This window comes from Bufo gargarizans, chromosome 7 (assembly GCF_014858855.1).
Source record: "Bufo gargarizans isolate SCDJY-AF-19 chromosome 7, ASM1485885v1, whole genome shotgun sequence".
NCBI lineage: Eukaryota > Metazoa > Chordata > Amphibia > Anura > Bufonidae > Bufo > Bufo gargarizans.
The window spans coordinates 173,841,259-173,864,974 of NC_058086.1; the positions used below are offsets into that span (position 1 = coordinate 173,841,259).

The 23,716-nt window shown below is 44.1% G+C and overlaps 1 protein-coding gene across 1 annotated transcript in view; it reads right to left on the bottom strand.

Annotated features, from left to right (window-relative positions):
- Positions 1 to 14,627: 14,627 nt before the first annotated feature.
- LOC122943660 (putative ferric-chelate reductase 1) overlaps positions 14,628 to 23,716 on the bottom strand; it is a 30,646-nt gene continuing 21,557 nt past the window's right edge. The window contains exons 13-16 of the mRNA XM_044301570.1: positions 23,473 to 23,531; positions 20,458 to 20,598; positions 19,021 to 19,082; positions 14,628 to 17,591 (exon numbers count right to left, since the gene is read on the bottom strand). Of these exons, the coding sequence (XP_044157505.1) occupies positions 17,499 to 17,591; positions 19,021 to 19,082; positions 20,458 to 20,598; positions 23,473 to 23,531 (355 nt within the window). The 3' untranslated portion in view covers positions 14,628 to 17,498. The remainder of the gene's footprint in view (positions 17,592 to 19,020; positions 19,083 to 20,457; positions 20,599 to 23,472; positions 23,532 to 23,716) is intronic.

Below are 23,716 nucleotides of genomic sequence, written 5' to 3' on the forward strand. Positions count from 1 at the left end.
TAATGGGAAGAAGAAAAAAAGCACACCATTTGAATGTGCACATACGCGTGTTTTTTGGTGTGTAAACACGCCAAAAAGCGCACCAAAAAAATGCTTGTGGGAAAAGTGCAATAGAATTGAATAGTCAAGGATCTGCCTGAAAAATGCTTTCCAAAAATAAACCACATAAAAAAACACATGTAATTTTGAGCTGTAAAATTTGCTTGGATTCAGCACTTTTTTTTTACACGTGCATTTTGAAAATCAGCTATGTGAACCGACCCTAAGATGGCACGGAGCACAGAACGTTTGAGTTGCCTCTAGTGGGAGTATATATATATATATATATATATATATATATATATACATATATACATACACACACACAATACAAAGAAAGAGCAGCAGCACTTGTGGATGTAGTCGGGTGCAGAAATCCTCTGACCTTAGGCAACTCGGTCAAGTATGGCTGTAGAGATTTCAAAGAAGAGGCAGCACTCCAGAGTATCCGTAAAACGACCCACTTTATTCCCCTGTGCAACGTTTCAACTGCTCCTTGCAGTCTTTTTCAAGCATAACATTCAGTGTCACAGCATATATTTATACCCACAATCCTTAGTGGGTTCAATTAACAGAGTGATTTAACAATAACATGATCAATATCATATAAAAAAGATAAATAGCATACAAATTCCTTCCAAATTCATCTGTGAAGACCTGACTTCATTTCATACACTGAAACCACAATTTTATACATAGTGAAATTTCCTAGATCATATATAAATGTATATAAACATTACCATATTAATAAAGTGCCTCGTGCTTTCAATCAATGTGATCACCTGCATGTGCTGATTATGCGGTCAATAGGCCGCGCGGTCACAATAATCACCTAGGAAGATTCGAATTCGGATTGATTGACAACCCAATTACTCCCTATATGAGGCTTCCGTTCCCCCTGTATACCTTACTGCCTGGTTCTCTCAGGCCCTGGAGATTGTGATTAGTGAGGGTGAGCACTTTCCTGTTGCCAGGCTACGGTTCCCATGACTAGTCATGTGACCCGGGGGCCGGACATGGAGGCGTCCTCCCGCATTGTCACGCTTCAGGGGCGGGGCTTGACGGCTGGTGCGAACGTCATGGCTGACGTCACTATGGAGCGCGGCCTGAGAGTTTGGACACTGGTTGCCAGGATATGGAGCATGCGCAGTGGAGGTATGGGGACGCGGAGACGGCTGCCGCCATCATCTTACTTCTTGCTGTAAGTTTTTAAACCACGCGGCCTATTGACCGCATAATCAGCACATGCAGGTGATCACATTGATTGAAAGCACGAGGCACTTTATTAATATGGTAATGTTTATATACATTTATATATGATCTAGGAAATTTCACTATGTATAAAATTGTGGTTTCAGTGTATGAAATGAAGTCAGGTCTTCACAGATGAATTTGGAAGGAATTTGTATGCTATTTATCTTTTTTATATGATATTGATCATGTTATTGTTAAATCACTCTGTTAATTGAACCCACTAAGGATTGTGGGTATAAATATATGCTGTGACACTGAATGTTATGCTTGAAAAAGACTGCAAGGAGCAGTTGAAACGTTGCACTGGGGAATAAAGTGGGTCGTTTTACGGATACTCTGGAGTGCTGCCTCTTCTTTGAAATTATATATATATATTATTAGATAGATAGATTATCTTTTTTGGTCCAGACCCTGGATATCCCAGAGGATTAGCCCTGTATTCAGGAACCTGGAACTACATACTAATAGGATTTCCCTTCTCATTAGAGCTGTAGCAGTAATGGTGATAAGACATATTTTGCCTTCAGTTCACATCTAATTAATCCATTTGTAGCAGTTACTGACACCCACAGTTGTACAATACTATACTGGTTCACATAATGATAAGGCACGGGAAGGGTAATTACAGGTTAGAATCTATCTCATTCAAGAAACAGAGAACTCTATGTAGGGGTGGTAGTAGAAAATGAAGCCCTTTGTTATCCTTACAGCCCCACTTTGTTGTTATACCCTTTAATTGCTATCGGTGCTTTGACCTGAGAGGAGTTGCAAAGCCTAAAGCTTCAGAGTTTGGGAACTGAAGGATGAAAAGATGAAAATCTCTGTCCATGAAATAATACCCTGGGGTGTTCCTTCTATAAAGGTGACTTCTGATCAAAATGTACACCGCACGCTTGTGTTCCAACTATACATAATTAAAGGTTTTGTGCCCCTTTTATCCTTGGTTAGAATGGTTGTCTGATCTAGAAGACTCGTTTTGAAAACTTGTATAAGGAAATCCAAAACTCGCAGAGGTGAAAGGTCTTCCAGCTTGCTTGGCTATTTTTGGAAGTCCCATAAAAATGAATGGAGAGAGCTGCCCGTGCACAGCCACCTCTCCCTTCCCATTGGAGTCAGGGCTCCTGTGAACTTGCCATAAATATCCAGATGGGACAGGTGACAACCTCTTTAATTAGCAGGGGAAAGTGCGGCTACAAAGAGTGTTTCTTATATTGGAGGACCTTGGATGTCTGTGAATGACACAGATAGACCATTGATTTCATGTAATGCCTCATTTACCCTGTTGAGGTGCTGTGGGGAATTGAGTACTTGCTGCCTTGGTACCCCGATAGATTTCAGCTGATCGCTGCGGGTCCAAGTTAGGACATCCTGTGATCAACTTGGCATCAGAGAAACCTTCTAGCATCTTTAAGCTGCTGGCCATACGGATAAGGCTACAGTTCTTTCTTCGATGTGTACTCCGGTAGTCTCTTCCGGCAGTACACTGTATCTGGCATATTAGGTCACTGCCAGATCCCCATTCGCTATAATGGGATCCAGCAGGTTTCTGCTATAAATGCAGTGGTATTTATTTATCCATCAGAAAGGCGGCATTTATGAAACCCGCCAGGTCCCATTATAGTGACTACCGGACTATACATCGACATCAGAGATGTGAACATAGCCTAAGATAGTTGTCAATCTAGAGGAGGACAAAGGATGGGAGGACAGTCTGGTTGCTCCCATACACCTTAGGGTCAGTTCACATGCAGTTTTTTTTGCGATGATTTTCCTCAAAAATCTGCTCCAAAATTGCCTTAAAACAGGCCCCCATTAATTTCAATGGGAAACAACACTTGCGTGTAAAAAAGAAGCAGCATGTCCTATCTTTGGGCAGAATCAGCGCTGATTTTCCTATTGTAATTAGTGGCGTTTTTCACGCCTAAATGCTCCTAAAAGCACTTGTGGAAAAGATACTATAGAATTTTTAATAAAGGCAAAAATCTGCCTGAAAAACGCTTTACAAAAAACATCAAAAACCGCACGCAATTTAGAGGTGTAAAAATCTGCTTGGATTCAACTCTGATTTTTTACATGTGTATTTTGAAAATCGGCCGTGTGAACTGACCCTTAGATTGACTGCGGATCACAACAATACAGTATGGTTTCCACATGGCAGCAGACATGTCATCCATACGGCATTTTTCCCGCACCAGGACACGTCGGCTATATGATAATTCCCTCTCTATTTACAACACAGAACTGTCAGAGGCTCACATTTTCTTGTTCCAGGTTTCTCTCTCTGGATGGGAAAGACATTTGAAAAGAATAGAAAGGTGGAAATGTTAAAATCAATATGATATAAAGGATTTATACATTTTTGCTCTATAATTTTTTAATCCAGATCATCAATGATGTTGAATAGAGGTTTCATTGATGTAAAATTATGCAAGGACTGGATACTTTAAGGACAATAGTGACACGTATTGGGCTAGGAAATACTGCCAGAAGCAAACAGGGCTGGTCCTGACAATTACATATAAAGCCAAGCGTGTCACTAGCATGTAGTCATGTCGTACTATTAAAGAGCTGTGCCTTATTTTGTCTTAAGAACGTGTGGTCTCTGCGTCGCCCGCCTGCTCTTATTTATTTGTCATGTCCGTACGATAATTCACCAGTAACACTAAATAAATAAAGACTAAAAGACAAAGTGGACTGGTGTGTGTTTTCTGCTGGTTCTAACTGGGCCTTCATTCTTTTCCGCATTACTTAAAGGGAACCTGACATCTTTATACTGAACTCGCCGAAGACAGAATAAAGTTGATGACAGGTTCCCATCAAATTGTACTCTCTGTGGCCGCAATGAATAATGTACAGATGGATCCATAGGCTTACAAGTGTAATTAATGCAGATGGAGAAAGTCCCAGAATAAGTTTTAAATGGACACTTCCATCAAACAAATGCAAGTAGAAAAAGGAACCAAACCATCGATAGTACCTGAAAACTGCAGACCAGCGGCAATGCGTCCAAAAACTTCCCCAAAAATTGGAGCTTTAGGCACCTTGCAGACGAGCGTTCCTCCCGCAGCGAGTCCGCATTGCAGCACCCGGCCTGACCTCCCAGCACTGACTGGATTCACATAGCATTATATTGATTTATGATGCTATGTAACCCTTACAGTTCAGGAATGTATTGGATAACACTGACATAATGCTGCCAGTGTTATCCACTGCATTCCAGAACTGTGAGGGTTACATAGCATTATTTTGATTTATGATGCTATGTGACCCCCGGCAGCGCTGGGAGTCCAGGCCGGGTGCTGCGTTGCGGACTCGCTGCGGGAGGAACGCTAGTCTGCAAGGGGCTTTAAAATCCATAAGTCTTTATTGGTTCATCATGTTAGTTCATAAACTATCACTGTATTTTTTAACATGATAAATCAATAAAGACTAATGGATTTTTATAATGAAAAGTAGAGGGGCACTCCTTAAATGGGAACAGAAGACGGCAGTCAGGATAAAATGTTATCTAGTTGATATTTAATAAGAATCACCCGCATCAGATATACCATTAAATAAAAAACCACATCATTTCATTCAATAAAACAACATAAAATGAACCTGAAAGGTCCTAATAAAACACAAGAGTTCCGGGGTTCATGGGACACTGCCCACAGTAGCAATCAGTCTCAATATATCCTCAAACACCTAGAAGCGGTATGAGGGATGTGTGGTTGGATGAAATCAATAGGAGCAGTATTGCCACACAATGTCCACCTTCAGACCTCCAGAGCAGGTAAGAAGTACCTATTGCCATTTTCTCCAGGACTTGATTGTATCATCGACTTCCCTGCTCTGGAGGTCTGAAGGTGGACATTGTGTGGCAATACTGCTCCTATTGATTTCATCCAACCACACATCCCTCATACCGCTTCTAGGTGTTTGAGGATATATTGAGACTGATTGCTACTGTGGGCAGTGTCCCATGAACCCCGGAACTCTTGTGTTTTATTAGGACCTTTCAGGTTCATTTTATGTTGTTTTATTGAATGAAATGATGTGGTTTTTTATTTAATGGTATATCTGATGCGGGTGATTCTTATTAAATATCAACTAGATAACATTTTATCCTGACTGCCGTCTTCTGTTCCCATTTAAGGAGTGCCCCTCTACTTTTCATTATATTTTTTATCTACTATACGGTCTGGGTGGACCGAGAGGTGAGCACCCATTTCCATCAGGGTCTATAGGTTGAGCCGCCGGTCTCCAATTTCCGTTAATGGATTTTTAAAGCTCCAATTTTTTTTGGACACATCATTTATAAACTCAGTGGGGCAGATGTACCATTAGTGTCACATTTTACACTGTCTAAGAATACCAATCTCACTCTTAATATTAGGGTACGGCTACATGTACAGGTTTCCTACAGTTTTGGAAGCCAAAACAAGGAGTTAATTAAAAAACGAGAAGTTGTATCTGTCCTTTTATCCTTTCTCTCTTTTTTTATGATCCACTCTTAATTTTGGCCTCCGAAACCACATCAGGAAACCTGCCCGCGTAGCGGCACACTTAGACAAATGTATTATTCTGGGGCTTGGACCTTTCTAAATTTTGAGTATTGTAAATCACGGAGCCAAATTTCCCCTTGAATTCTTTCCATGCTTCAAAAATTCCATCCATGCACCAGAAAACCTGCCTAGTCTAAGTGTCACAAACAGGTAGGGATAAGTGCGGCCCTAACTCCCCCCACACCTGTGTCCCCACCTACTTGCACGGTCCGTCCTCACCGACGGGGCACAACTGGACGGCAGTCCCTAGCTTGCGTACGTGCAGGGGCCTAAGAAAGGGGAGACACAACACAGGGAGGAAACTATACACAAAGACAGACCACATGGAAGTTAGAGCTTCCCAGGCTAGCAATAGAAACAATGGCGCTGAGATCAAGAGCCAGGAGATAACGCAAGCACAAAAGAGGTAATACAAGATCGAAGTCAAAACAAGCCGAAGTCAGGAGCCAAGATATCACATCATACAAGGTCGAAGTCAAATTCAAGCCTAGGTCAAACAAACTGAAGTCACACATGCAGGTCTTAAGACCAATCACAGGCAACCTGTGGCCAGCAGGTTACCTGTTTAAATAGGTCCTCTTGATGGGTCATGTGACGTGGCCAGCGTCACATGACTCATGTCCAGCATCTCTGTACACCTGAGCGCTCACCCACTAGCATCGGCGCTCAGTTCCCCACCTACTTGTTGTCTAGGAGATGGAGGACGCCGGCTACGCTGAGGAAGCGTGCGCCCAGGTCCTCCCCGCCCCCTTGTACCATGAAGACGAGGACGCCAGCCGCGTCTTCGCTCCTCCTCACGAGCAGGATGCCGACGCCACTGCAGAGAGAGAGAGCGCATCACCGGCTCCCCGTTACACTAAGTTTATGTCTTCATTAAGTTGGCATAGTGTTCCTCCAAAAATGCGCCCAAATTTTGTCTCGTGGAGGCGCATTTAGGCGGTGCTATTTCCCAAGAAGCCACGCCCCCTTGTCAGGTGAAATGCAAAAAAAAAAAGGGGGTCAGTCAGCACATCCTAATGTGAAGGTGCACGCTGCCATGGCTAGAAACACAAAGAAAAAAAGACAATGCAGCAGCACTCTGCAAACACAAATATAAATATAGAAAATTTTCTGGTGCTAATGCTACGCTTATTTTGCAAATTGGCACCAAAAATTGTAAAAAGCAGCATGCATGTGACGGCCATTATGGCACATAACAGGTAGGATTTAGTGTTAGGTTCCCGTTTTATAGAGATCACCTTGACGTTTTGCAGACGGGCTCAAATAATTTTGTACACAATGTATTTGCCAAGAATCTCAAATTTGCTAAATAAGCGTAGCATTAGAACCAGAATGTTTTCTATAATTATGGCGTTATTGTACTTTATTTGTGTTTGCAGAGTGCTGCTGCATAGTCTTTTTTCCCCTTGTCAGGTGAGTCGTAAAAAGCATAGAAAAGTGTGTAAACAGTTGGTAAATGTAATGCAAAACTGCACCAAACACCTGATGAATTTTCAAAAGCAAATGTGCCCCAATATTCATAAAAATATATATATTTTTAGAAAATGTGGCCATTTTCCTTTTTCATTTCTGCAGTACTATAGCTCTGAAAATGAGATAGAAAATACTGTCTTTGTGTAGCACTAAGCAGAAACGATAAGACCTCCTATATAGATACGAATCCATTTTCAGTATAAAGCCAAGCGTGTCACTAGCATGTAGTCATGTCGTACTATTAAAGAGCTGTGCCTTATTTTGTCTTAAGAACGTGTGGTCTCTGCGTCGCCCGCCTGCTCTTATTTATTTGTCATGTCCGTACGATAATTCACCAGTAACACTAAATAAATAAAGACTAAAAGACAAAGTGGACTGGTGTGTGTTTTCTGCTGGTTCTAACTGGGCCTTCATTCTTTTCCGCATTACTTAAAGGGAACCTGACATCTTTATACTGAACTCGCCTAAGACAGAATAAAGTTGATGACAGGTTCCCATCAAATTGTACTCTCTGTGGCCGCAATGAATAATGTACAGATGGATCCATAGGCTTACAAGTGCAATTAATGCAGATGGAGAAAGTCCCAGAATAAGTTTTAAATGGACACTTCCATCAAACAAATGCAAGTAGAAAAAGGAAGCAAACCATCGATAGTACCTGAAAACTGCAGACCAGCGGCAATGCGTCCAAAAACTTCCCCAAAAATTGGAGCTTTAGGCACCTTGCAGACGAGCGTTCCTCCCGCAGCGAGTCCGCATCGCAGCACCCGGCCTGACCTCCCAGCACTGACTGGATTTACATAGCATTATATTGATTTATGATGCTATGTAACCCTTACAGTTCTGGAATGTATTGGATAATACTGACATAATGCTGCCAGTGTTATCCACTGCATTCCAGAACTGTGAGGGTTACATAGCATCATAAATCAAAATAATGCTATGTGACCCCCCCCGGCAGCGCTGGGAGTTCAGGCCGGGTGCTGCGTTGCGGACTCGCTGCGGGAGGAACGCTAGTCTGCAAGGGGCTTTAAAATCCATAAGTCTTTATTGGTTCATCATGTTAGTTCAAAAACTATCACTGTATTTTTTTAACATGATAAATCAATAAAGACTAATGGATTTTTAAAGCTCCAATTTTTTTTGGACACATGATTTATAAACTCAGTGGGGCAGATGTACCATTAGTGTCACATTTTACACTGTCTAAGAATACCAATCTCACTCTTAATATTAGGGTACGGCTACATGTACAGGTTTCCTACAGTTTTGGAAGCCAAAACAAGGAGTTAATTAAAAAGCGAGAAGTCGTATCTGTCCTTTTATCCTTTCTCTCTTTTTGTGATCCACTCTTAATTTTGGCCTCCGAAACCGCATCAGGAAACCTGCCCGCGTAGCGGCACACTTAGACAAATTTATTATTCTGGGGCTTGGACCTTTCTAAATTTTGAGTATTGTAAATCACGGAGCCAAATTTCCCCTTGAATTCTTATCAAGCTTCAAAAATTCCATCCATGCACCAGAAAACCTGCCTAGTCTAAGTGTCACAAACAGGTAGGGATAAGTACGGCCCTAACTCCCCCCACACCTGTGTCCCCACCTACTTGCACGGTCCGTCCTCACCGACGGGGCACAACTGGACGGCAGTCCCTAGCTTACGTACGTGCAGGGGCCTAAGAAAGGGGAGACACAACACAGGGAGGAAACTATACACAAAGACACACCACATGGAAGTTAGAGCTTCCCAGGCTAGCAATAGAAACAATGGCGCTGAGATCAAGAGCCAGGAGATAACGCAAGCACAAAAGAGGTAATACAAGATCGAAGTCAAAACAAGCCGAAGTCAGGAGCCAAGATATCACATCATACAAGGTCGAAGTCAAATACAAGCCCAGGTCAAACAAACTGAAGTCACACATGCAGGTCTTAAGACCAATCACAGGCAACCTGTGGCCAGCAGGTTACCTGTTTAAATAGGTCCTCTTGATGGGTCATGTGACGTGGCCAGCGTCACATGACTCATGTCCAGCATCTCTGTACACCTGAGCGCTCACCCACTAGCATCGGCGCTCAGTTCCCCACCTACTTGTTGTCTAGGAGATGGAGGACGCCGGCTACGCTGAGGAAGCGTGCGCCCAGGTCCTCCCCGCCCCCTTGTACCATGAAGACGAGGACGCCAGCCGCGTCTTCGCTCCTCCTCACGAGCAGGATGCCGACGCCACTGCAGAGAGAGAGAGCGCATCACCGGCTCCCCGTTACACTAAGTTTATGTCTTCATTAAGTTGGCATAGTGTTCCTCCAAAAATGCGCCCAAATTTTGTCTCGTGGAGGCGCATTTAGGCGGTGCTATTTCCCAAGAAGCCACGCCCCCTTGTCAGGTGAAATGCAAAAAAAAAAAGGGGGTCAGTCAGCACATCCTAATGTGAAGGTGCACGCTGCCATGGCTAGAAACACAAAGAAAAGAAGACAATGCAGCAGCACTCTGCAAACACAAATATAAATATAGAAAATTTTCTGGTGCTAATGCTACGCTTATTTTGCAAATTGGCACCAAAAATTGTAAAAAGCAGCATGCATGTGACGGCCATTATGGCACATAACAGGTAGGATTTAGTGTTAGGTTCCCGTTTTATAGAGATCACCTTGACGTTTTGCAGACGGGCTCAAATAATTTTGTACACAATGTATTTGCCAAGAATCTCAAATTTGCTAAATAAGCGTAGCATTAGAACCAGAATGTTTTCTATAATTATGGCGTTATTGTACTTTATTTGTGTTTGCAGAGTGCTGCTGCATAGTCTTTTTTCCCCTTGTCAGGTGAGTCGTAAAAAGCATAGAAAAGTGTGTAAACAGTTGGTAAATGTAATGCAAAACTGCACCAAACACCTGATGAATTTTCAAAAGCAAATGTGCCCCAATATTCATAAAAAAATATATATATTTTTAGAAAATGTGGCCATTTTCCTTTTTCATTTCTGCAGTACTATAGCTCTGAAAATGAGATAGAAAATACTGTCTTTGTGTAGCACTAAGCAGAAACGATAAGACCTCCTATATAGATACGAATCCATTTTCAGTTTACAACGGCTGTTAGGAGACTGTTATTTGAACGGTAATCCTCGTGATAATAGGATGTGTAGAATGGGGATAGCAGCATGCCAGCTTTATTGTTCTCTTGATAGGACAATGTGATGTAGAATATTCCTGTGTTACGGAATACAAAAGTGATACCTTTATTGGCTCATCAGAAAAAGTCATATGGAAAGCTTTCAGCGGCTCCTTCTTCAGGCTCCCTTTTGGGTCAGTTCCTGTGCGCACGCACAGTGTTCTCTCCATTGATTTCAATGGGACTTTCAAAAATAGCCAAGAGCGCTTTCTCAGCTATTTTCGAAATTCTCATAGAAGTAAAGCATGCGCAATGTGCTCTCGTTTACTTTGGGGGCCCTGTTCTAGAGATAGGTGTATGGGTCCCAGAGGTGATATGTCACCAATATGTCAGGTAACACAACCCCTTTAGTAGCCGGACTACTGTCCGATTTCCTAATATATGACAGTGTTAAGGGCATACATACCAGCAGTGATGGCTAACCTCCGGCACTCCAACTGAAACTACGACACCCAGCATGCTCCATTCACTTTTTATGGAGTTCTGAGAACAGCCAAGCAAGTGTATATCTTGGGAGTTGCAGTTTTACAACAGCTGGAGTGCTGGAAGTTAGAGGTTATGCCTCTGAAGACAAGGAAGCTGCTAATGGCGTTTGACGACAGGAGACACAGGTGTGCTTGGTCCTGGTCCCTCCACTACTGGCGATCTGCCCAGGACTCTCCTCTCCGGAAGAACTGCGCTGATAGCAAAGAAGGGGCGAGGAACTGACCCAAGGGTTGTGGAAAGGGCTCTTCTAGGTGCCAAAACCCAGCATCATAAGGCTACGTCTACACAACGACATTTGTCACGCGACTTAACTACACTGCAACATTTGTAGCGCAACAATTTTTTATAATGGCAGTCTATGGTGTCGCACTGCAACATGCTGCAACTGCGACGCAACAGTCGCAGAAAAATCCATCTCGAATCAATTTTCTGCGACTGTTGCGTCGCAGTCGCAGCATGTTGCAGTGCGACACCATAGACTGCCATTATAAAAATTGTCGCGCGACAAATGTCGTCGTGTAGACGTAGCCTAATGGAGGACGGGAATTTTATGTCTTGATTGACACAGCTTATATTTACTCAAGCCATTTTATTTCAGACGTGAGGATCTTAAGAGACTCTGTTAGAAACTAGAAGGTAAAAATCTAAGTGTGTGAAATATGAGAAAACAAAAAACATGAAGTTTTGCGATTATTAATAACAATTATCAGATTGAAACATTAATAAAACCCTTTTGGGTAACACTCTGTCTCCCTTTTTCTAATTTCATAAACTCCTGCCAATTAAAACCAGATAGTCACACACATTCCTTTTTTCCTAGTCTCTTTTTATTTTCTGATTAATGATATTATTGTATTTCTTATGTAAGGTTATGTAGGCAGCCATCTTGCCTGAGATATTGGTGACAGCATTTGGAGAGAGATAGAGATATATATATATATATATATATCTCTATCTATCTCTACAGCAGCCACATGGGCCATCACAATAGATCAGAGGTGAGACATGCTCTGTGACCTGCGCATGGAATTGCATTATGGATTCCGTTACTACGGGACATATAGAGGCATTCCGTCATAATAGACGTCTATGGCCAGCATAACTGATCCGGCCGGTTTCCGTTATGCAGGAGAGGACTCCTATTATGAATGGAAGATTCTGTGTTATCTCTCCTCAGGTTCTTTCATAGTCATCCTCTCTCTGGTGGTCATGTTTAAAAGTAATCTCCACAAATTAGGCCGTGTGCGCCTAGAGGCCAGTGCCAAAACTGGAAGATTTTAGGATTAAAGTGTAGATAAAAAAATTTTTATTTACAACATAAAAACCTAATTTACACAGTAGGTCGTTTTCCGATGACCCTTTCATTTTTGTAAATGCCACTCACTCTACAGGATGGGAGGCGGAAAGGTCACGGCTATCTGCAGCATCACATTAGCGTAAAAGCCGAGCTGATCTGATGAGCTCGGGATTTATCAACGTTAATTCAGTAACATGATTGATAAGGATTATATTTCAGGCGCTGCTGGCTGTTCTGGCCTAAATATCAGATTAAATCAAGTAATACGGCTCTTTTTCACTTTAGCTGTTGCGATTAGATCTTCCAGAGCCCGTTCTCACGTCAACTCAATTAGCCACGGAAAGAGCGTAGATTATGCTCATTGTCCGTGCGGCCCCTTCCACTAGCGAGCATACCTACAGAAGACCACCCCGGATGGTGCCTGGGACAATGAAGCGAATCTAGCAGCTCTTCTGAGAACAGTCGGGCATTGTCTGCTTCCGTGGGTTCCCACTTTGTATTCTGATCATTGTAGTTTGCGTTTGGCCCAGCGGGATTATACCATGTGTGCTATGAATAACAATGTCATGTGGGTGAGCTGACGCTTTGTTTGAGAGGTGCCAGTAGAGTAAACACCAGGACCTGGTGTCCTGTGACTACATGAGATCCCCTTGACTGGTAGACACCTCTCCAGGATCCACTGCTGGTCTCATGCTCACTTTGGCCACAGATGGCAGCTTATTGAAAGGGCATCTGTCAGCAGTTTTGTACCTATGACTCCGGCTGACCTGTTACATGTGCGCTTGGCAGCTGAAGACATCTGTGTTGGTCCCATGGTCATATGTGTCCACATTGCTGAGAAAGACTAAAGCTTTAATATATGCAAATGAGCCTCTAGGCGCAATGAGGGTGTTGCCATTACACCTAGAGGCTCTACTCTCTCTGCAAATGATACACCCTCTATACTCTGATTGTCAGTGCCAGGCATGAAGACGTTTTTACTGCCTGGCCTTGTCAAAGTGCAGAGTGCGCAGCAGTTGGAGAGCAGAGCCTCTAGGTGTAACGGCAACGCCCCCGTTGCTCCTAGAGGCTCATTTACATTTATTAAAACTTTATTTTTCTCAGCAATGCGGGCACATATGAACATGGGACCAACACAGATGCCTTCAGCTGCCAAGTGCCCATGTAACAGGTCAGCCAGTGTCATAGGTACAAAACTGCTGACAGATGCCCTTTAAAGTGTGATCATCTTGTTTTAGTAAAATACATTCATTTCCCATGAAATAATTCTGGAGCATGTTTCCTTAGAACTCTGCATTGTGTTATTCCTCTGTTAGGGTACTTTCACACAGCGGCAGGACGGATACGACAGGGTGAACAGCCTGTCGGATCCGACCTGCCGCTAATTTCGCCTTGCCGCCGCTCTGTCCCCATTGATTATAATGGGGATGGGGATGGGGGGGGGGGGGGCAGAGCTCCGGTGCAGCACGGTGAGAGGCTGCTGTATTAAAAAGTACTGCATGTCTGACTTTTTAGTCCAGCGACCTCTTGCCATGCCGGAGCGCCGCCCTGTCCCCATTATAGTCAGTCAATGAGGACGGAGCGGCGGCAAGACTGATCTGACAGGGTGAACAGCCTGTGGGATCCGTCCTGCCGCTAGTGTGAAAGTACCCTTAGTCCTCTTGAACATTTATGAATAGATTGAAAGCTAAGGGTAGGTTCACACCTCCACTTAACTGACCTGGCAGGCTGTTCTCTGCCGGAGTTCACCAGATCTGGTCTAGCCGGATACAGCCGTTCACCATAATGGTCACTTTCCGGTCAGACAAAAAACAGTGTTTGTTGAGCCAAAAGGCAGCATTTCATCAGGATCCATTAAATGAAGGTCTGAACCTAACCTAGCTGTTACCATTTTGCTTTTGAAAGGGATGGGGATGTTCCTACACAGTGTAGTCAGCGCTGATTGGACAGTGTCAGTGTGTAGGGATACACCTCCATCTGCTAACACACCCACTTTATTCACTCATTTCTAGGAGGAGTAACAGGGGAACAGCACAACACAGATTTGCCATTGCATGGGGAATACAATTATTTATTATACCCGAGATGTCAGGACAGGTCGCCTCTAAGTTAGCGATTCTTGTTTGCAGTTTTACCGCGGTTCACAGGGGACCACGTGTCCTTAAGTCCACATTACGCTTGTGCGGCCTATGGCAGTAATAGATTAGGGCGAGGCCACCTGTTTGCATGCAGTGCGCTTCTCCAATGTCATTTTACAAATGTTTAAGTGCGACAAACAATTGCCTTGAAAAAACAATTGCCTTGACATCAACCCAAACATCCGCTTGGCCACTCTGTGAAAAAATTATTTCTTAAAGCACAATTATTAAAACGGAAAGTAAAATATTTATTATACAATAAATACATTTCTAGCAAAATCTTCATTCATAGACCATCTTCAGATGAGTGATTTTGGTGACTTCCTAAAAAGGCAGAGGCTCCAGTGTTTTTTTTTTTTCTGGGTTTCTACTGACGAAGTTACAGTTTTCTTAATTACTCTGAGAAGAAAGAAAAATGGAAGCATCCACTGACATCTTTCTAGCAGTAAGGCCGCGTTCACACACTGCAGATTTGGTCGGTATTTTTCTTCTAGATTTTTAAGCCAAAACTAGGAGAGGATCCTAACCACAGAAAGTATAATGGCAGATTTTTTACATCCAATCCTGATTTTGACTTTAAAATAAAGCTGAACATTTTTGCTGAAATCTGCAGCATGTGAAAATATCTACGGAGAGGTAGCAAAACTGGCGGAAAAAATAAAAAAGTAGTGTCATTTTATGGGGAAAAATATAGTGATTTACTAAAACAGACATGACAGGTCCTTGTTAAAGAGGTTCTACGGGCTGGAGATAATCCATCTTAAAGATAGTCATCAATATCAGATTAGTGTGTGCCCCACGTCCCCACTAATTCTGCAGCTAATACTGTACAGTGTGGAAGCAGAAGGCTCCATACACAGTAGTTTCTGATGCCGGCATACTAAAGCTCCGCTCCTATTTACTTGAATGGGAGCATAGCTGCAGTACCCCAGGATGGCCACTGCCCTGCGTATGGCACTGTCTTCCTCCAGCTCCGCACACTCTACAAGAACCTGCTTCATGGCAGCCCAAAACGGCCGATCGGACTCCCATCACTTTGATGCATGATCAACCCAGAGGTCATCTACAGCCTGGAGAACTCCTTTAAAAAGGGGCGGTCTCATCTATCCTCAGAACTAATCCTGAGGATAGGCCATGGACAATGGAGGCATATCGCTAGCATATGCCCCCTGGGAACCGCACCAATATCGAGAACAGAACCCCAAAAGTGGTGGAGGGTGCACTGCGCATGCGCAACCACCCTCCATTCCTTTTCTACGGGGCCGCAGAAAATAGCAGAACGCCGGCTCTGCCATTTCTGTCGGGCCTATAGAAGTGAATGGAAGCGGTGGCCGGTCATGCGCGGTGCACTTCCATTCACTTCTACGGGGAGAGCCCTTGGTGGAGGCCAGACTGGTGTCCTCCAGCCACCACTGTCGGGGCTTCGTTCCCAGAGGTGGGACTTGCACCTACAAGATAACGGGGGCATATCCTAGCGATATGCCCCCATTGTCGGCGATGGGAATACCCCATAAGTACTGCATAGTAATTTCTAATAAGAACGACAACCCATCAATGGTTTAAACAATTGCTACAAGTGTCAGAGCGACATTTCCATCAGTACAACCACGGTACATGTGCCGAAAACGTGTACGACTATAGTATAGCTGCCTAGACATTATAAAATTTGGACACGTGGACGCGCCTGTTCTAAAGCCGCCAGCTATCCGTTTTCACACATTTGCCTCGTCTTACCGCCTACGATTTAATGCACATCAAATGCATAAAACATTTTTTTTCAACAGCAAAAATTTCTCAGACTAGTCTTATGCTTATAAAATGACTCATTAGAAAAAATTTTAAAAATTTGCTCCATTTTTGAACCCTGAAGGATGGATGAAGAAAGAAGAAGAAGATCTTAAAAACGGCCCCGGAGGAGACCATACTAAAGGCACAATATAGCCCCTATATACCCTGAGATAAGACAAGAAAGTCTGCCGGATTATCTGAATGCATCCTGTGTGCCATAAATCTGTAAGATTAAAGGGGTTTTGCGGGACTTTAATTTCTATGATCTATCCTCAGGGTAGGTCATCGATATCTGATCGGTGGGGTCAGACACCCAGCACCCCCGCCGATCAGCAGTGTGAAGAGGCGCAGCACTCCAGTGTGTGCCAAGGCCTCATCACAGTGCCGTACATTGTATAGTGGATGCGCTTGGTATTGCAGCCCAGAGGTCATGTGACCAACTAATATGACATCACTGGCACTGCAGCCTCTTCATGCAGCTAACTGGTGCAGTGCTGGGAGCCCTCACCGATCACATATTGATGAACTAATCCTGAGGATAGGCCATCCATATTAAACTTTTGGAAAATCCCTTTAAGTGGATAAGCTTGTCTAGAATGTTCCTTTAAAGCTGGCCCTACACTCGACAGCTCTCTCTCCGCTCCACCCCATACACACGCACAAGCGCCCAAGCTTGCATGGGTTCTAATGGGAAGAAGGGAGAAAGACGCTGCCAGAAACTGCTGGCGGTGGCTTGTCACCCATGAACAGAAGAAGGATTGGGCATGTTTATATCCAACTAGGTCCCCAAATGTATTAAATGGTCGATCGGTCCCACAATAATGAGCAGGCTTAGCTGGCATTGATCTAAGGCAGGCATGCTCCACTGTGGCCCTCCAGCTGTTGCAAAACTACAACTCCCACAATGTCCTGCTGTAGGATGATAGCTGTAGGCTGCTCAGGCATGCTGGGAGTTGTAGTTTTACAACAGCTGGAGGGCCACAGGTTGAGCCTCCGTGATCTAAGGTATATGGCCAACTTGAGCCCAGATACAGAGGCACAAGGATGATTTTTCCCTTAAAAAAAAAGCAACAAACTGCATAAATAAAAGCATAAAAACTAATAATTTTCAGGACCGGTTTGGCAGCACGGACTTCATTTAGGCGCTTGAGCAGAGGTCAAGGTAAAAGTAAAAGTTTTCTGATCCTGTCGCAGTGGGTGCAGCACTAGGTACGTGGACCTTCGGATGATAAATGTTGAGTATAGAAGACGGATTTGTATAGTAAAACAGGCCGGAATAGCAGCAATAAGGATTTTTTCCAGAGTTTCCTTCAAAGTTGGTTAATTGCAGCCAAGAATGTTATCAAAAAGGCAAAGTTTCCGCAGATGTATATTGTCAGCACAATCCTCTTGAAGGTGTGGCCCTGCAAATGTAAAGATACGAGAGCACATTCAGCAAAGCAGCAAAAAAGCTTCAGGACTAAATACAATGATTACAGAGCGCCCTCTGCTGACCAGTCTATGAACTGCACATAGTTCTACCATCAGAATTTCTGTTATGTAGCTGACTAATTGGGATACCATGATATGTTAAAACACACGTTACGGGAGGTGAAAAAAATCTTCTTTAAACTTTAATTGTTACCAATTCTTTTACATTTGTCTCTGTGGCCGTTCTCCCCCCCCAAAAAACACTTGTACAATATGCTAATGAGCATCTAGGTGCTATGTGGGCGTAGATTCAGCACCGACTACGTCACAGTGAGGAAGCAGACACCATAAGCGCGTCATTCACTCACTGCGCCGAATACAGAAGTGGACGGCGCAAGCGCAGCATTTCATTTTCTTTTTTTTTTTTTTTTTTTTTTTTTTTGGGAGAACGGCCGCAGGGACAAATGTAAAAAACATACTGTTATGTAGTGCTGACACTAGCACATCGCTAGTGTCAGCTACATAACACAAATTCTGATGGTAGAAACCCTTTAAATAAAAATCTATAACTGGTACTGTTCGGGGACTACATTTTTACTACAGCAATTAGTTTATATACTCATCCACGTACAGCTTGTACAAGGGGAATTATATGACAATAAAATATACTACTATGGATGTCACATCAATACAACTAGATTGTGTACATATGGCCCTACATTAATGCACCTAAAAAGGCGTTCTCAAGTATAAGATCAAATTCCGCAGATTGATCCAGACCCATTACTTTTTTGCGGTGCTGAGGCATGGAGAGAGACCCAACGGAAGCACTCCGTAGTGCTTCCGTGCCTCCATTCCGCACCGACCTTCCAGATTGCAGACCCAATCAAGTGAACTCCAGATAATGCTAAATCACGCAGGGCAAAGGAGAGCATCGAAGCATGAACTGCTCCGATGCTCAAGTCAGGGGCGCTGCCTGGGTGAAAATGGGGCCCCCCCCTTTCTCACGATTGGTGTGGGGCCCAATAATCTAATAGTTATTCCCCATCCTGTGGCTAGGGAATAACTTCCAGTAACCGGAATACCACTTTATGGATTCTCCATGGGGAATACAGGCTTCCACATCTAGCATGCTGGATATTATTAAGGCCTTATGTACACATTATACCACGTGCATGGAGCCTGTGAAGCGGCACACAGCGGAGTCCCTGTGGCTCCCTACCACAATTTGATAGGTCCTCTGTGCACCGTTGTGTGCCACGTCTCCAGGGAAGAATAGCCACATGATTCGGTACAGAAATAAACCCCAGAGCTAAACCGTGCAGTACCACCGTGAACATCAATGGGTGCTGTACAAGTGCTCTGTACTTGAAGCTTATAAGCTTGAACGCGCCCCAACAGTAGGCAGATTATAAGTCTTACTTCAGCTTTAGCTGTGGATGGGTTTAAGATCTCCACTCTGTCTTCGAATAGCTTTTCACGTCCTGCAAAAAATAAATAAAAAAAATTGGTAACAATTAAAAGTTTAAAGAAGATTTTCCACCTCCCGTTTTAACATTTTATGGTATCCCAATATTTCTGGAGCATCTATTCTTATGATTCTATGTTGTGCTATTCCTCTATCATTCCTACTAGAAGCTTTTGAATCAACTGCCAACTGGGCGTTTCCAGTTCTTATGTCTCTGCACAGTCTGGCCCTCGGCACTGATTGGACAGCGTCAGACTGTGCAGGGGCACTGGCAACACCAACTGCGCCAACTGGCAATTTATTCAAAAGCTTCTAGTAGGAATAATAGAAGAATGGCACAAAATATATTCTCAGGGGAATAAAAGTAGCTACTAAAAACAGACGTGTCAGGAGAGATGACGGGTCCTCTTGGAAGTGTATCTGGCATTACAAATAAAATGTCAGTGACTTCTTAAACTGGTGCAAATATATTTTTCTAATCTTATAAAGTGGCGCCACATCACTAGGACATGCCATCACTATGTTCTGCAGGGGCCGGCCTCTGGGACCTCCTGCAATCTGGAGAATGTGAGGATTCAGAGCTGCGCCCCCTTCTAAGGTTTCCTTGCACAGCGGCGCCAGTGTCATCCGGATGTGCAGGGAACTGCGGTCGGTCACACTCACTTGAACGGGTTTGTGCCGCAGTTCCATGTGCAGAGGAAACCCATGAAGGAGCAGAACCACCAATATAACGGGGGTGTCGGATTCGGCAGATAAGCTAAGCAGAACCGGCTCCATTGACTGGTGTTTTTGACGGAATCTGCAGTGAAGGACCCAAACGGAGCCTCCAACGCAGATGTGAACCAGCCCTTGGCGATATAAGAAGTTTCGTGAATATATTGTGTGACCTAACACCCCAAGGGTGGAAAGAAACAAGTTGTTGTCAGGGTGCACATACAGGAAGGCACTTTGGGAATTAATTCTCCACCATGGGAATGCAAGGTATCCACTTACTAGGAAACCGCGACATCTCCAGCACAGTTTGCATGAGCTGCAAGGTTACATCCCTAGGATCATGACATCATGAAACACGGCGGTGTTAGGCCCGTTTCACACTGCCGGCAGTAGTTGAGACAGAACGACCTACCTGAGCTCTCTGGATCCGGCATTGCTGGATTTGACCGGAATGCCTGCCGACCCCACTGACTATAATGGGGTCTGGCGGAGATCAGGCTGCTACCCGGGAAATATGCCAGCAATCAGCTGGACAAAAACCACTGCGTGAAATAGGCCTTACTTCTATTAGACATGGATGCAGTGATCTCATAGGCTTCATTCTCCTGACTACTGCTTTATGTGGCATTTACATAAATGATCGAGTCTTACATTAGAAATACTAAGCACCAATCTACCTTTCAACTGGCAGAAGTCGTGAACCTCCAGCAAGATGTCTATACACACGTGCCATAGGACAAACCCAACCATCGTGTAGGAATCCCAGGGGTCAGGGAGATCCAAAGCTTGTAAATCCATGCCCAGGAATATCGCAACCACTGCAAGAAGAAACAGTATTTATCACCAGCAGAGCAGAAACACTGAGAATTCAAGTGATGGAAAAGTGAGGAACCCAAGATGTCTGTGTGTCAAACTCTGCAGAGATGAGACGTGACTGACAGAGGTCATCATGGCGGTCTGCCTCCAGTGGATGAGAAAAGAGAAGGTCTACATCAGAAGGGACATTACTGCATGTGAGGTACGTGGTGCTGTGTTCTCTTGTATGTGTGCTAGTGCTGTACGTAATGTTCATCCAGGGACGGCTCCAGCTTCATGTAGGCCCTTGGGCGATAAATCTCAGTGGCCCCCCTTGTGGCATTTTTTTACATTTACATGTATCCCCTTTACAAGTCTCCCACACCGTTTAAAGACCCCCCCAGTGGCCCCTCACACACAGTACAATGACCCCCAGTGGCCCCTCACACACAGTACAATGACCCCCAGTGGCCCCTCACACACAGTACAATGACCCCCAGTGGCCCCTCACACACAGTACAATGACCCCCATGGCACACACACTGGGGTATACTGTATGGAGGGGGCACTGGGGGTCATTATACTGAATGGAGGGTCATTGAGGATCGTTATACTAAATGGGGGGCACTGGGGACATTATACTGTGTAAGAGGCCCTCACTAGCTAGAACCCCGCCACCCCCGGTGGGTTCACATCACAACTATATTAGGCGTATTTCTGACAAAGATCGTGGCGCAAAAGGTACTTTGCGCCTCAATCTGCAACTTTTCCCCACTCATGCCAGGTCTGAAAAAGGTGGCGTGGGCAGGGGATACAGTAATTGCCATACAGTTATTGGATACCACCATACAGCGATTCAATACTGCTATACAGTAACTGGATAAAAGGGCATAGGAGGGCACAGTACAGGGAATGACCAGGAGCACTGTACAGGGTATGGTAAGAGGGCACAATGCAGGGTATAAGAGGGCACAGTCACGTGACCCTGTGACGTTAGAAGGTCCTTATGGTGCATGCAGTTTAGACACCACCATAATGAGAGGCAGAGGAGTGAGACAGGTGACCGGGGCCCTGGATGGACACAGCAAGTAGGTGGAAGGGGCTCTGAGGGGGATTCATACAAGAAGTAGAGGCAGGAGGTCCTTGCAGGGCAGCAATAGGAGATAGGAGGGTGGAACAGGAGCTCTGGATACATGAGGGAGGAAAGGAGACAACAGGGGCTCCATGAGGATGAGATAGGACAGGGGCAGGTGTCATTGAGGCAAACTGCTTAATGAGGCAGTAAAACAACTAAATAGCATGAAGCTGCTGGTCTACTACAGCATCCAGCAGCAGCTTGAAGAGTTCCCTGACCCCTGCTCATAGCAGCGCAGGAGCAGTGGGCACTTGCCCGGGTATGCCGGGTGCTGACGCTGGCCCTGTGTTCATCTACATGTCCTTAAAAGTAGAGGCGGGGTTGGATTCAGAATTTGGCACGGGGTGGGGTGGCGCCATTTCAATTTTTGCCTCAGGCAGCAGAAAGGCTAGAATCGTCCCCAAATAGTTTCAGGGAAAGGGTGAACCTGAAAAGCACCAGTACATGAAGAGCATCCCCATCACGGAGCAGGCTACATACCGCTCTGTATGTCTTATATATGCTGTAATACGATGAGACTTCTCTTTGGGGTTTGTCAGTGATCAATAAAATAATTAATTCAATTTTTCACATTCTTCTATATACTCTTAACAGTAGCAAGGTAAAAGCATAAAGATGAACGGAAAGTTTTGCTGGGTTTGAAACTCTCAGTTTAAACCAGTCAGCATTTTCTCATTCACCAGCAGCAAATCGGCCAGAGGCCTGGTGAACAACATGGAGACTTCCCGGTGGTTGTGTCCCTACACCAGGGATGGGCACCCTTTCCTGGCCCACATCATCAGACTGAACTCCCAAGGGCAACAGTAAGACTTAAAAGGGGTATTCTGATCTAAGCCATTGATTTCACATCGAAAGTATGTGCCATAAATGTCTAGTAGGTGACGATCCCACCCATCTGGAGAATGAAGGTTCCCTTTCACTTGTTCATACACAGAAAGGGTCCATTCAGATCGCCGTATGAACGGGTCCGCACCCGTTCTGCAATTTTGCGGAACAGGTGCAGACCCATTCATTTCAATGGGGCCACAAAAGATGCGGACAGCACACTGTAGTTCCGTTCTGCAGCTCCTCGGAAAGGAAACCTTGTCCGCAATCGCAGACAAGAATAGGCATTTTCTATTATGGTTGTGGCCATGTGCGGTCCACAAATTGCAGAATGCATACGGCTGTCTGAATGAGGCCAAAGGAAGAGGCAATGCAAAGTTCCCCTGCGTATTTTCTTTCCATTTCCGTTCAGTTTTTTTTGTGGGGGGGGGGGGGGGGGGGGAGAAATGACTATATGCAGAACCATTCATTTCAATGGGTCCGCAAAAAATAAAATAAAAAAATGGAAGTTTCTCCGTGTGCATTTAGTTTCCATATGTCCGATCCGCAAAAAAAAAAAAAGAAAAAGCAGAACATTTCCTATTATTGTCTGCATTATGGACAAGGATAGGACTGTTCTATTAGGGGACAGCTGTTCTGTTCCGCAAACAAACGGAATGCACGTGGATGTCATCTGTATTTTTTGCGGATCCGTTTTTTGCGGACCGCAAAATACATACGCTTGTGTGCATGAGCCCTAATGAGGTTAATAATTGAGAAATCACATTACAAATTACAATGAGAAATCCTCAATGAGATCATAGGACAAAAAAAAATAAAAGTATTAAAAAACCTCCCAAATTTTTTGCTATTGTACAAATGGATATTACTATTCGAGGATTTTTTTTATATTTAGTGCGTCTGCTGTAACATGCAAAATAAAATTACAATAACTTACCTGCCACTGTTCTGGCAATTGAACCAGTCCCCCAGTGTGCCCAGTTAAATAATGGCCTCCTATATATGGAAACAAATCAATTAATACAAAATATAGCGGTGAACTGTATCTCCAAAACCCGACTCCTATGTTAGAAAAAGTGGAAGAGATGCCTCAAACTTGTTCCTCCTTCTGAAGATTATATTGCTCAAGGTATTTACACCAGCCCACTGGCATAATTACTTTGATAAAGCTCCCCCCATAC